The sequence below is a fragment of the Amborella trichopoda genome, chromosome 4 (genome assembly GCF_054954075.1).
Source record: "Amborella trichopoda isolate Santa Cruz 75 chromosome 4, AtrichopodaSantaCruz75HAP2 v2.0, whole genome shotgun sequence".
In the NCBI taxonomy this organism is placed as follows: domain Eukaryota; kingdom Viridiplantae; phylum Streptophyta; class Magnoliopsida; order Amborellales; family Amborellaceae; genus Amborella; species Amborella trichopoda.
The window spans coordinates 6401215-6414998 of NC_142339.1; the positions used below are offsets into that span (position 1 = coordinate 6401215).

General features: G+C 35.9%; 1 protein-coding gene across 10 annotated transcripts; it reads right to left on the reverse strand.

Moving 5' to 3' along the window:
• Positions 1-3951: 3951 nt before the first annotated feature.
• On the reverse strand, positions 3952-12475 carry LOC18439200 (2-oxoglutarate (2OG) and Fe(II)-dependent oxygenase superfamily protein). 10 transcript variants are annotated; one of them, XR_016053932.1, is made up of 9 exons: positions 12295-12473; positions 11570-11696; positions 11264-11339; positions 11018-11090; positions 10656-10751; positions 10356-10406; positions 5323-5462; positions 4601-4963; positions 3952-4359 (listed from the first exon to the last, which is right to left on the reverse strand). XR_016053932.1 is itself a non-coding variant. In XM_006849372.4 (8 exons), the coding sequence occupies exons 1-8, from the start codon at positions 12349-12351 to the stop codon at positions 4024-4026; spliced, it is 1179 nt and encodes a 392-aa protein (XP_006849435.1). In that variant the 5' UTR covers positions 12352-12475; the 3' UTR covers positions 3952-4023. The 10 variants fall into 10 exon arrangements, 6 of the variants coding, with proteins under 6 accessions (XP_006849435.1, XP_088720684.1, XP_088720686.1 ...); XR_016053931.1 differs by having other exon boundaries at positions 5323-5465; XR_016053930.1 differs by having other exon boundaries at positions 5323-6565.
• Positions 12476-13784: the final 1309 nt, after the last annotated feature.

The window sequence follows — 13784 nt, forward strand, 5'->3', positions numbered from 1 at the left end:
TTCAAGTTAAAAAAGTAAATTCGTGTGTGCATTTGGTTTGTGACTCTGTTGTGGTTGTTTGATTCCCATTTTGTTTGTTTTTTGTTTATAAATTCAAAGGTTCGTACAATTTTCTCATTCCTAACTGCCTTAGAAAACCCTGGCGCTCTCTTTGTGCAATTTTGAAGGAACAGAGCATACAACAGATTCTTCCTTCTGTAGGTTTTTTATTCATTCTAATGACAAACCCATCTGGAGCATCACTTGATGCTTCAGAGGACTTTGATTTTACAGAGTTCAAAGAGAGGAAGAAGAAAAAATTAAGCGAATATCATTCGACCTTCTCGTTCCCTCCTCTTAAATCCGAACTCCTGTTCAATTGTAGCTATCCTAGTGTAACTTCACTCTTCTCAATCATTCTCTCGCTATGCGTAACTTCTCTCTTTCATAGTAGTCTCTGTAGCAATTGAGATAACTACTCCAGAATCGGAATCAGAACCTGTTAACTTCTCCTCCTTAGTCGAGCTTCATGCTCCTAGTAAAGGGCAATGGATGGTTCACGGGAAATATTTTCTGAGTTTTGGGGTTTTCGATTTTTGATGGTACATGTTCATCAGCTCTCATGGGTCAGTGTGGACCTCTTTGAGCATGATGATTACGGCTAGATTTTCCGGTTTTCTCAAATTGGACGACGCCTAGACATAAATCTGCTATCTAGCTATAGAGTTGTACATATCAGGTGCTCAGGCTTCGAAGGGGTCGGTCCCTAGTGGATTTCCTGCAGTTGAGTACCTACAGACCATGGCCAAAGGGTTGTCATTCAAGTCCTAACATTCTGAGTTTGGACATCCTGCCAATGAGACCTATAGCTCTTCAAATTCTTGAGGGACACTTCGGCACACCATCATTCATGTGCTGTCGTCGATCGTGATGATCATCATCATTTATAAAGCCGATATTCTCTGGAATCCAAATGATTAGTTCCTTAGTCAATACCGCCATTATCGTTTTGGGCAATTTACTCAGCAATCGAAATCATGTGAAGTCGCCATTGTGACTCAAAAGGTCTGGACTTGAGTCTTTTAGGCTATAACACCATTGAGCACGACAATGGCTTGCATTCAGCCCCTCACTCATTCATGCTGCTATTTAAGCCTGAATTTGGTGCCTTTGACATTTATGTTAAACATTATATCATTCAGGTCATTGCATTTACCTGAATGCTCGACTTTTGGCCACTTATCCACGTGAAGTATTATCCTTTGCTATGGGTGATGATTTACCAATTAATTCCCCCTCTCATACTGCGTTTGTTCTCCCGATCTCCGATTTTTCTGTGCCATTGCGCATTTAAGCGTCTTCAAGGGTTAACAATTCATTCAAACAGCTCATTAGAATTCTCACTTTCTCAAATTGTTTTTGATGTGAGCAACCTCAACGTTTGTAGCAGTCCTCAGACATCTTGACACTTTCTTCCTTTGATTTCTTTAAGCAACCCTTTCAATTAAATGTAGAAGCTTAAAAGATCTGAACTCTTAGTTTTCTTGACTTGCTGGTGGGGGAGGGTACAGTGCATGCTCCTCCAAGGCCATGAAGAGAACTTCTTACTCTCTCTCCCAATTTGTACTTTCTTATAATCTCTAGCCCTCCTGCCCAAAAAAAATTTTCCCCAAATTTTTACCATTATAGATTCAAGAACAACAATTTGAGCTGCTGGATTGACTCTTATAATCTCCTCATATTTTCCTTCTGGCATTTTCTGAACTTCACAATTATAAAACCAAGAGGGGTTAAAGAGTGTTAAAACTGTTCTTTTCATGAAAATATTCTTTTCCTTAACCAAGATTTTGCATTTTCGACATTTACAGTGGCAAAATGGATATTTCACTAAAAGAGGAGAACATTTTCAAATGGAGTATGCTGCCACATAGTGTACAATTTACCTAAGACCTTAAACAATCAAAGTAATGTGCACCAGAATAACAATTTAGGTGTTGGAAGCCTTACAATAGCCTGAAAACTTATATTTAGCTTTAGTTATAAAATTTAAAGCTTCAAAAATGGTCTGATCATATAGATCTATAAATGGTACAAATAATATGCTGCAAACGTACTATTTTTTGGAATTTAAAATCCTTTTTTTTTTTTTTTAATGTCTCTTGAGATCAAGATGAATGATTTGAAGCTTCTCCTGCATGGGAATAACCTTTTTGGGTAGGATATTTTTTTTATTTTTTTTTTTGGGAAGAATAACCATTTTACCTTGTAAATGATAAAAATACCTCATGGCATTAATATTCATGGTTGTTTAACATAATTTATTTTAATCAAATGAGTAACAAGTAAAACATAGGATTGTGTATGGATCCAAGCCCCGGGTTGCGCCAAGGGGCACCAGAGCCATGCCCAAGACAAACGGCCTTGACCTAGGGCCAACCCGATTTAGCTTGAACCAACCTCACCTTGCCTAGCCTGATTTCCAAACCCTTGAAGCCCGACAGTATGGTCTCGATTCATTTTGTTATACTACGAATGTAATGCTAGAAATGTAGATTATGCTTAATGGGTACAATTTTTACAAGGTATTGTCTAATATTTATCTTTTGTACATGAAGGTTAAAAATTAAATTGACCAAAATACTTTTAAAAGTTTTGAGGAGCATTTTGATTTATTTAATTATTGTAAATTATCTTTTTATATTTTTATTAAATTGACCTATTTTTTAAAAATATAGGCTCCAAATTTCAAGTGATTTGGATTTATATAAAAAAATTAAAATTAAAATACAAAATGCAATCGTGACCGTTTGATCGGCTCAGATTCAATCTGGACCATTGGACGTTTTACTGTAGCTGTCAAAAGGCTAACCTTATACTCTCATATATATATATATATATATATATATGATCCTATAAAACCCTCCGCCACCCATGTATGTAAGACATCAAAAGATCATTATTAAAATTGACACGGATCTCTAAAAAAATCAAATTCCATACACTGTGATAACTTTTTTAAACATTCTTATCAAATTTAATAGTGATCCTTTGAGATCCTACACACATGGGTATGGGAGGGTCTCATAAGCCTCATGGGTATGAAACTTGACTTTTTTAGAGATTCGTACCAAATTTAATGGTGATCCTTTGGGATCCTACACACATGGTTGTGGGAGAGTCTCATAAGATCATTACTATATATATAGAGAGAGAAAAATCAAGTCCCACATAACTTTTCTAAAGATCTATGCCAAATTTAATGATGATCTTTTGATATCGTACACACATGGGTGTAAGAAGGTTTCATAAAATCGTTACTCTATATCTATATATATATATATATATATATGGAAAAAGCTAACAAACACCAACAACTATAATAAATAGTAATATAAGTGAAATCTCAACTGTCAGATCTTCATCATGTGGTCAGAATACGTATCACTATATGAATTTAATATATTTTTCCAAAAATCATATCATAATGAAATTTGAGCCGTGTACTAAAAAATAGGGCACATGCACAATTAAAAAAATATATATATATATTTCTCAAAATATAAAATGATGGAAATACCTCTGAAAGCTTACAGAGGTAATTTAGTCATTTTTAATTATTGAGAATAAATTTTTTTTATATGTTATATAGTGCGTAATAGTGTTAAGTCTGTACATCCAAAATTTCATCTTAATCAAATTTATAGAAAAAAATTAAAATTAAAATTAAAATAGCGATATGTATTTTGAACCACAAAAATTTGACGGCTAAAATTCCACATAAATTATTATTCACGATAGCTGCCAAGTGTTCGGAAGGTTTACTCTATATATATATATATATATATATATATATATATATATATATATATATATATATATATATATATATATATATTGAGAGAGCGACTTAACCCTCAATCTAAGAATTTAAATCCACATATCACAAGAAAAACACTCCAGATCCCTACCCCATTTTTGGGGAACCCAGCTGAATTTCATTGCATGTGTGTCAAAAATTCAATAATTCCTAGGAATTTCCAGCCATTATTCTGGCAATGGAACATTGAATATGGATCCATGCAATTTCCATTGAGGCAAACTGGTCACAAGTTTCCTCCGCAACCCATGAACATAGTCCTCCCATAAGGCAACCGCCATGGAGAAGTCAGACCAATCAAAAGGCTGCATATTTTGACAATAAGAGTTGATGGGAAAACTTTCGGAAAAAACACTTTTGGGTTCAAAATATGCCGGGAAAGCGAGTTTCCGGTAACTGGTGATATCTGATAAGAGATGTGTTCTTTCAAGGCCATGAGTAGCGCTCATCTTGCTTTTAGAAGCTTGCAGTTCTGAGCCTTTCCATCGGTAGAACTCCAAGACCTGTTAAGATGAACCATTAACAACTGTGCTTCATTGCATGAAAACCCAAAATAGTCGCAAACATTCCATGTGAATTTAATCCAAATAAATTTATTTAAGAATTTTCGTAGAATTGATGAAAAATTACATGATGAACATCTCTCTCTTCCTTCTTGTTATGGAAAAATATAGGAATCTCTCTCAAACTTCCCAAAACATAAATCCAAGAAAAACCAGTCGAAAACAGAAGAAAAATAATTACCTGGTGAGCATGTAAAGCGTTTGCAAACTCCTTCCCAAATATTTTGCCTTCTCTCCCCAGTTTCAGTGGCTTATCAAGCATATCACATGGTTCCCAAGCAACGTCTTCAAACTCATTGGAAATGTAAAGATCGAACCCAAGGGCATGTACTCTTGCCCACCGAATATCATAACCTAAGTGATGTTCAGTAAGTGAAGAGGGTGAAAACCAGTACATGTTGTTCGGAGCTGATAAAGGAATCCATGATTTTGTATCCTCATCTTTGCTATTTAGAGAGAAAAGGTTGAGAAGCTTGGCATCCTCATCATAGGAAATATCGCGTGTGAACCACAACGTTAATGTGAGCCTTTCACCCTCTGTAATCTGCAGAAACCAGAAAATATAGAACAGTGATTCCATCAAAAGAAGAGGGAAGAGAACAGTGAGATTGGAAGGACAAAGACAACATCAACGTTCAAGCCTCCTCCTCCTCCTCTCTCTCTCTCCCTCTCACACACACACACACACAAAAAAAAAAGCACCCAAAACCCACCAAGATCTCTCTCCACCCCCCTTCAAATAAACCCAACAAATGGCCATTGAATCAAGAGAGAATCATTAGATTTTTCCCTTCATTTTTTTTTTTGTTATTGATATGATCCCTATGTTCTAAATAGCCACATGTTCCACTCACGTGACTATAAGATGTGAACGAGAGGTTCCTTCCTTGGACGATGACTCACCTAGACCATTGGACTCTCTTCATATGTGCTAGAAGGTCACAGCCATATAGAAGCACTGCAGAAAAATCTTTTGGAACTATATGTCAATCTCCATTGGCAGTCTGCTCTATCGTTAGCCCATGTGATTACCCTCTTTCAATCTCCTTTGACCAAAGAACAATGTTGAGATCAGGTATGGAAAATACGTTCTTATCAATCACAAGTATGTGACAATAGTTTTAGGCAATTGAAGGGGAAACCCAAAAAAGCAATTTGGATACCTAACTTTACAAGTTAAAAGCCACCCAATGGTAAAGTTAAAATATTTGAAGAGGGCTGGAATTTAACCAGCTGGATAACCAGTCCATGTAAAGCTGAGTGTCCATATAGTTTTCTCAGGTTTTTCCAACAATCTTCTATTGTGAAACAATCTTTATATTAATAGATTATAATATGTCATGGCTTGTCTGTATTTGGAATATATGTAGTATTTAAGAAAAACTAATGAATTGTCAAGATATGGGTGAAGATTGGTCATGGTTTAGGATTTGTCTTGGTTTACTTAAACCTCCAGCATCTAATTAAACCATGTTTAGTGAATGATCCCATTCCCTCCCCGACACATTAATAAGTTAGAAAACGGCATTATTTGGTCCACTCACTCAATTCATGGGTAAGGACCATTCTCTCAGAGGCTGATTTGGAAAATGAAGCAAAACTGATGTAGGCGCAAGTAAGAAAATACACAGACTGGAAAAAGTCGTAAAAGAACCATATGAGAAACAAACAAAAGTTGCAAGTCCTACTCGCCAGGGCTTAATAGCCTCTCAATCAGCTTCAACAGGAAATGCAATTCTCAATATCTCAAAACCTGCTGCCCCCCCTTCGTTGGGTGGTGCTTGTGTGGGGGGGGGTGTGCCACCAGAAATCAGGCTTGAAGCTCTTGCCTTACCAACGAGCTGACTGCTGATGGCTGTTGGTCTCAACTACCACCAAAAGGCTCCAATGGAGATCAATATTTCACATGGAGGACTGTGCATCTTTATTATGGGTGTTCTTCTATCATGCGACCCGACGGCTCATGTGCGACCTGTGGCCCACACCTCCGATTTGTTCAGGGCGAGCAGCCTAAACTTCGATTCGATCCGGGTATTCAATCCCGCCGCTGAGATGCTCAGTTGACCCCCTAACCTTGATACGAAGATAGCTTCTTCCCAAATTCGTGCGCATTCTCTCAAAGGCTGATTTGGAAAATGACGCAAAACTGATGTAGGAGAAAGTAAGAAAATACACAAAGGGAAAAAAGTCGTAAAAGAACCATACGAGAAACAAACAAAAGTTGCAATTCCTACTCGCCAGAGCTTAATAGCCTCTCAATCAGCTGCAACAGAAAATGCCTTTCTCAATATCTCAAAACCCGCTAACAATTAGATCTCTCTTATTACCCATATATAACTATGTTGCCCCAACCCTAATAGATCTCCTAACATCATCATCATCATCATCATCATCACAGCCTTTTCCCAACTATTTGGGAATAGATTTCCTAACATCTATCTAAAAATTCCAAAACATCCTAACAACTCGAGAAATACCAAATACATCCTAAAATAGAAAAACAGTGAACTCTTGCTGAACAAGGTTTTCCTTCAATAATTCTGCAAAACAGATGCTACAGTTGTTGCCTTTGTCTCATCAAGATATCACAAAATGATAAATTATAATGGAGATTTTGATGCATGGATCAAAGTTATGGTCTTCGACAGAATTCAGTCTCTTAAGGTACAATAAAACCTATTTCCAATGGGATTTCTTCTTGGGACTGGATTTCTTGAGCCATGGAACTTGATTAGGAATAGGAACTGCAATATTACACCTTGGACTCTAGGTAAGCCAAATTAAATCCCATATTGTAATGGATATTCTCATTCTCATCTCGAACAGATGCAAAAGTTGCCAGTTGGGATAAGCCATCTATATTTCATGAGATGATCGAGGAAGCACCTTAGGATGATCTTATTTTTTATTAAGGTGGGAAGTATTTGGTATTGACAAAAATAATTCAAAAGACGAGACCTTGCTTTCATTCATGCAGTCAATTCTACAAAAGGAGAACGTGTAGGTTCGAAGAGATCAAAGGCAACTGGTGGGAAAATACCACCAATTAATAGAGAAGAAGAATGAGGAAGGCAAGGGATTCGGTTTCGGACCCATCTAACTTTATTTTAGAAGTCGAGAACGAGTCTTTTCCAACTGGAGAAGAATGACACAGTCTGCTTCCAGAGGGCATAACTTATAACCTGGACATTCGCTTGATGCATCCCAAGACTCATTTCTAAGGTCTCCTCAAGATCTTTAAAACATAGCTCTATGTACTTTTCCTTATTTTTGATGTTTTGGGGATGAATTAGAATTAGAAGTGATGGTTATTTGTGTAGATAGGCTTTAGGAGACTTATTTCTTGAGAGTTCGTTTTTTTAAAAAAAAAAATTGAAAGATAGTTTTACTTGTTTTTTATCTTCTCCTACAAACAGAAATGCTACCAGGACTATCAAAAAGAATAGAAATGCACTCAATCGTTAATATCCCCATTCCTTGATGGACATAAGGGAACAATCCACATGCGATCTAATTGATTACAAAGATTTGAATTTATGGAGATAAACATCTTCAGTATGTCATTCTAATGATGAAAATGCAGCTTGTATGTTGCTGACGCACATAGGTATAGCAGGTGCCAAACCAAGTCAAACTTCTTAAATTTGTAAACCAATGATTGGCAATGATTTATGTCAATAATTGATCATTTGATAAATGGTAATCTAGAATATCTGCTTAGGATAATGATCATCTTATTTGAATATAAAATATTTAGAAGCAATAACTGCTTCTAAATTGTTTTATTAAATTTATATACAAGTATGACTCAAACAAGGACATACATATTTCAATAGCTCAAAAACACCCAAGAATAATGACCAATATAGTAATTCCACTCATTGCAAATGTCAGAAAGTTTGTTGAGACTCATACACCTAATCCAAAGAGTTAGTCCATAGTTGCTGGGTACGGGAACGGGAATGGTTCCGGGATCGAGAGTGGGATCGGCAGATCGAAGCTATACTAAAGATCGTTGTGTTAGGGATAATGCCCGTACAGCCTCAAAGGTCGGGATAGAGGTCCTTATGCGTTGGGGATCGAGCTCCTTTATTACATAGGATCGAGAGTTGTTATATAAAGATGCAAGATCCTATACATAAGAAGCGAAGTTCCCGAGGACATTTTTTTAGTTTCTTAACTCAGGAAGCGTATTACTGAAAGTGATCCAAATATTATGGAGCGAGGAATAACTTTTATAGGAGCGAGCTCCATTTTCTTAGAACACAAATTCCTCGTGTGGGTAATAAGGACCTGTGGCTTTAAAATGTAGCTCCCGGCGTTGTTAACCAAAAACATGTAGGCTTAGTCCTTCTATGAAATAAATGAGGAACTTTAAAGCAATCCCATATTGGCGGGATCCGGATGCCACATATGACGATGCTTGTGTTCCGTTATTTTAGAATCTAGATCCCAATGCACTCTGGAGTGTGAACCATAAGACTAGGGAACGAGATCCTATAATGTTCAAGAACGCGAAATTAAATTGTAAGGAACTCGTTCCCTTATAAGATGGAGCGAGATCCCGAAAACACTAAATTGAGTTTCAGAAAAAATCCGCTCCGGGATCGAGAGAATCGAGATTCTGCAAGCGATCACCAAGCAAGAAAGGAGATCCCGGTAACAATGAGTTAGCCACAAACTAGAAAATCTCAGTTCACATCATATCTAGACGCAAGCATTCACTGGTTCTGACCATTGCCCCTACTCAAATAAAACCCTGCAATAAATGATCTATGAGCAACTCACCTTCAACTGGTGGCAGCTTAGACTGAAATTAGAAGTTACAAAATTGTACTCCTAAAAGATTTGCTAGCAATACCTAGAAGCCACTAAGGAAGGGAAGTTCATTATTACAATGTTAAGATGATGACAATTAAATATGGTGCGAACTGTAAAATGCACAATAGCCACCAAAACAATGTCCTATGTGAGAAAGCCAACTGGACAAGGGGAACAAATCCAAAAGGTATAACCAGGCGTTGTTATAATAGGATTGATCAAAGAGAGTGAATTCCCTCAGTGCTATACTTAAGCGTTGCATCATGTCCTAGGGTTCTACGACACACACCTTGAAGTAGAACAATAATGATTTTCTTTTCTTTGCTATAAATCTCAACCACCAATTATAACAAAGTAAGATTGCAAAGCAACCTGATCAACTACATGCTTTACTACAAACCATGGAGTTCAATGATAGTGCATCCCAACTCTTCATCCCTTAATATCAATTTAGAAATTCACCCCCTAGAAATATCATTGATAGTAAATTTCTATCACCTTCCAAATTGAGAATGACCTAATGAAATATCAACTTTTATGACTCCCATTGTTATATGATCAAGAATACCAAAACATATGTTTCAAAAAATTAATAAACTTCACTGGTTAATAGGTAATATATGTCGAGGAAGTACACCACACACCAGTCGTATATGGTATATAGCACACCAATATGGCATCAGAGAAACTCTTGATGACAGTGAAGATCTGCAGCTCAAAATGATAAATATTCAACTGGGTAAACTTAATCTCCACCAAAGTCATTGGGAAGAAACAGTGATGCTCCAGTCTGTACCATACATCATACACACCACTAGTGTTTTAGTTAAATGTATAGCATAAAGAAACATAATGAGCAACCCCTAGGCAACATAGAGAGGAAAAAAATAGCAGATGATGTCTGAAGCAACAGCCATTAGGCACCCATAAATCAAAAGGTGATGAGACAACACAATTGACTTCAAAGCGAAGCAGAAGATCCTTAAAACAACTTTCATATACCTTGACCTGACTGATAACCAGGCTCTAATTATAGGAAGATAATCATCCATAAGTTAACCGTGAACACTGATAAAATTTCAAGTTGAAAATAAGAAGAAGTATTTCAGATCTACCTCATCAACACAGTGAATGTTGCGATCATCTGCTGTATAAATAAGTACATCCTGATGATACATCATTGAGAAGTACAATTGTTAGATACGAAATGACATCACTAACTGTAATTTAGGAAAAATGAAGAGTAAATATGCCACATCTTAGAACTATTAAAAACCCGCATACTCCATATGTTCTCTACCTACTAATTACTACAAAGTTAGGAGCTATAACAAATTCTTCTAAGAACCGTTATCAAATAGCAGTTCACATAAGTGTGACCTAATTCATCGAAAATTATACAGTTCATGACTTACACCAGCCATTGGAACAATTGTTGCGGGCTCGCCTTCTTGGAAGTGGAAAAGTCCGCCTTTAAAATCTTCACTGTGATTGCTCAAATAACAAACTGCCTTTACGAATCATGAAAAACAAAGTCCAGTTAGTCTACAGAAGGCACGAATATCTTATATGGAAGGGACGGCATACCATATACAGGAACTGTTTATAATATATACAACCAGGGCATCTTATGGCCATCTCCAAGAACAGATAGTGGAGATTAAACACTCCCAGGTGAATCAGGAAATATGGTTAATCTCCATCTTCCATGATTAAGAACAGATATTGGATGCTCTGGTTTTGTACCATACACCAAACTTACAGTAAATATACTTACTGCAAAATGCCGCTGCTTAAGATAGGGCCGGTTATCATCACTGTGCCATCCAATACTTGATCCACAACTCCAACTGAACCACAACAAATACCAATGAGTATATTAATTTAAATCCCAATAGCTTTCTCCCTGTGTTTCCTCAAATTCAAATTAATTCAGGGATTAAAGACATATCATCAAAATATATATGACAATTCAAACAATAACTCCGTGAAATAAGCAATGGAGTTATAGAACATACCCAACCTGATTAACCCTGTGAATTCTATGAAGAGCTCAAACTCACACCCAAAGAACTCTTCAACCCTCTCTTTCAATTTTTCTGCAATCCAAGAAACCTACTCTTACAGTAATCTCTAGAATTTCCCAGTTCTATTTCTCAATAAATAAATTTCTCTGCAATCCAAGAAACCCATTTTTCCATAATGTCTAGGAATTCCCAACGTCACTTAAATGTTTCTGGAAACAATCTGGTTTGAAATTCTTCTTTATACCAAAATTGTACATTTATTAAACTGAAAATGAAGGATAATGGAAACATGTAAATAATACCTCTGATGTCCACAAGTGGGAGGATGAGGTGAGAGGAGTTAGTGGCAATGAGATGAGAGAGAATGGTCGACAATACATGTGGTCTGTACCCCACTGCACAGTTGCTTTTGTGTATGAATTTAAGCTCCTGTCCAATGGAAGTTAATAAGGATTTTGAATGGGTTTTTGTACGCTGTGAAGTTTAGAGAGAGAGAGAGAGAGAGAGAGGAAGAGATGAAATAGTACGTTTCAAAAACAGAATGGTTAGGTGAGAAAGAGAAAGAGAAAGAGAGAGAGAGAGAGAGAGAGAGAGAGAGAGAGGAAGAGAGAGAGAGAGAGAGGAAGAGAGAGAGAGAGAGAGGAAGAGAGGAAGAGAGAGAGAGAGAGAGAGAGATAGAGTGAGTGAGAGAGAGATGGAATATATATGTTGTTTTTCTCTTCAGAGATTAGGAGGTAGGTTCTGAGAGAGCTTAAAAGTGAAAACAGGAATAAGATTTTTCTCTGAAAATAAGAATGGACCTTCGGGGAGTTGACAGAGAAAGAGATGAATTTCACTGCATAATTGAAGTAATTAACAAAAGGAAAGTACTATAAGCAGATAGAATGCCCTAGTTTTCAAAAGGGAAGGTCTAGAGAGAGATGAGAGATGAATTTTGCTGTATAATTAAAATAATTCTATACTTTGAGGAGGGATAATGCCTTATTTTTAAGAAGGAAAAGCATTCAGAGAGAGAGAGGAAGAGTACCTCGCATAACTGGGTGGACATGAAACCAGGGAGAAAGAGACGGGGATGGTCAGCCATCACTGAAAGCGCGCGAGCTTTAGAGAGAGAGATGTTAACCTTTGTCCCAGGAAGAGAGAGAGAGAGAGCGTGCGTGCCTCAAGAGAGAGATTTACATTTTTTCCGAAAGATTTCATGCTCCCGAAGGAGCGTGTCCATTTAAGGAGTATTTTATTAATTTTTTGCAACGGATGCATCCGTTGCTTTAGATGTAAGGTCACCACCTTCAAATTTTTTCGTGGTATATAATTTTGATGTAAAATGTTTTTAGGATTATCTCAAAATCTATTTTTATATCTAATTGTAAAATTTTTAATTTCAAAAATGATTAAAATCAAGTAGATCTATAAACATATAAAAATCTTGAAAATGGACGGTGTAAATAATATGTTGTAAAATGTATTATTTCTGAGACTTAAAATCTTTTTATTTTTCATGGTCATACATCGATGTCGAAACGATCAATCAAACGGCCTTTCAACATTAAAACTACTTTTTGCGATGGATTTTTGACGTGCATCCATAGTTCTACATTATAAGGTTGAATTTTTATGTAAACTTTTTCCTTATTTTTTAAAAAAATTTATTATATTACACATAGGTATTGTATGCAATGAGACCATTTACCTTTTATACACCGTGGTCACAATTCCTTACAACAAACTTTGATAGCTTGTTTAAAGTTTGAGCTTGGTCAATAGAATAATTGCAGCTGTCCAATTTCACATATAATGGTCAAAATTAATGTGACCCTCATGTATCAAAGGTAAATGGTCTCATTCTCTACTTTTTTCTGTAAGGGATAAATAATTTAATACCTTACATTTTTTTTTTGTTTTAATTTCAAAATACCCATGAGAAAAATACATGATCTTAAGTTTAAATAGTGGCAAATGAGTAAAGTGTTAAATAATTCATGACATTATTTATTTTGATAAAAAAAAAAATTTCTTTACCTTTGCATCCATTTTCCAAAATACTCGCATTTTCTCTTTGAGTTAGAAAACGGTTCAGTCTTTTGGATATTCGAACCCTTCTTTTCTTTTCTTTTCTTTTCTTTTCTTTTCTTTTCTTTTTTCTTTTTTTTTTTTTTTTTGTAAGAAGGGCAGTTTGGATATTTAAAGCTAAAGTGAATATCATTAAAAAGAAAGGTGTGGTTTCTATAAGGTTGCAACTTTAAACAATCCAATTAAAGTGTACTTCCAAATTTTATCATAACATGTAATTTTGTTGTAAAAAATTTTTAGGATTATCTTAAAATCTATTTTCATCTCTAATGAGAAAATTTTAACCTCCAAAAATAGTTAAAATCAAGGAGATCTATAAATATATAAAAATCTTGAAAATGGATGGCCTAGATAATGTGTTGCAAGATGCACTATTTCTAAGACTAAAAAACTTTTTTTTTTTTTTTATATCCATACATCTCGATGTCAAGACGATCAAGTAGAGGG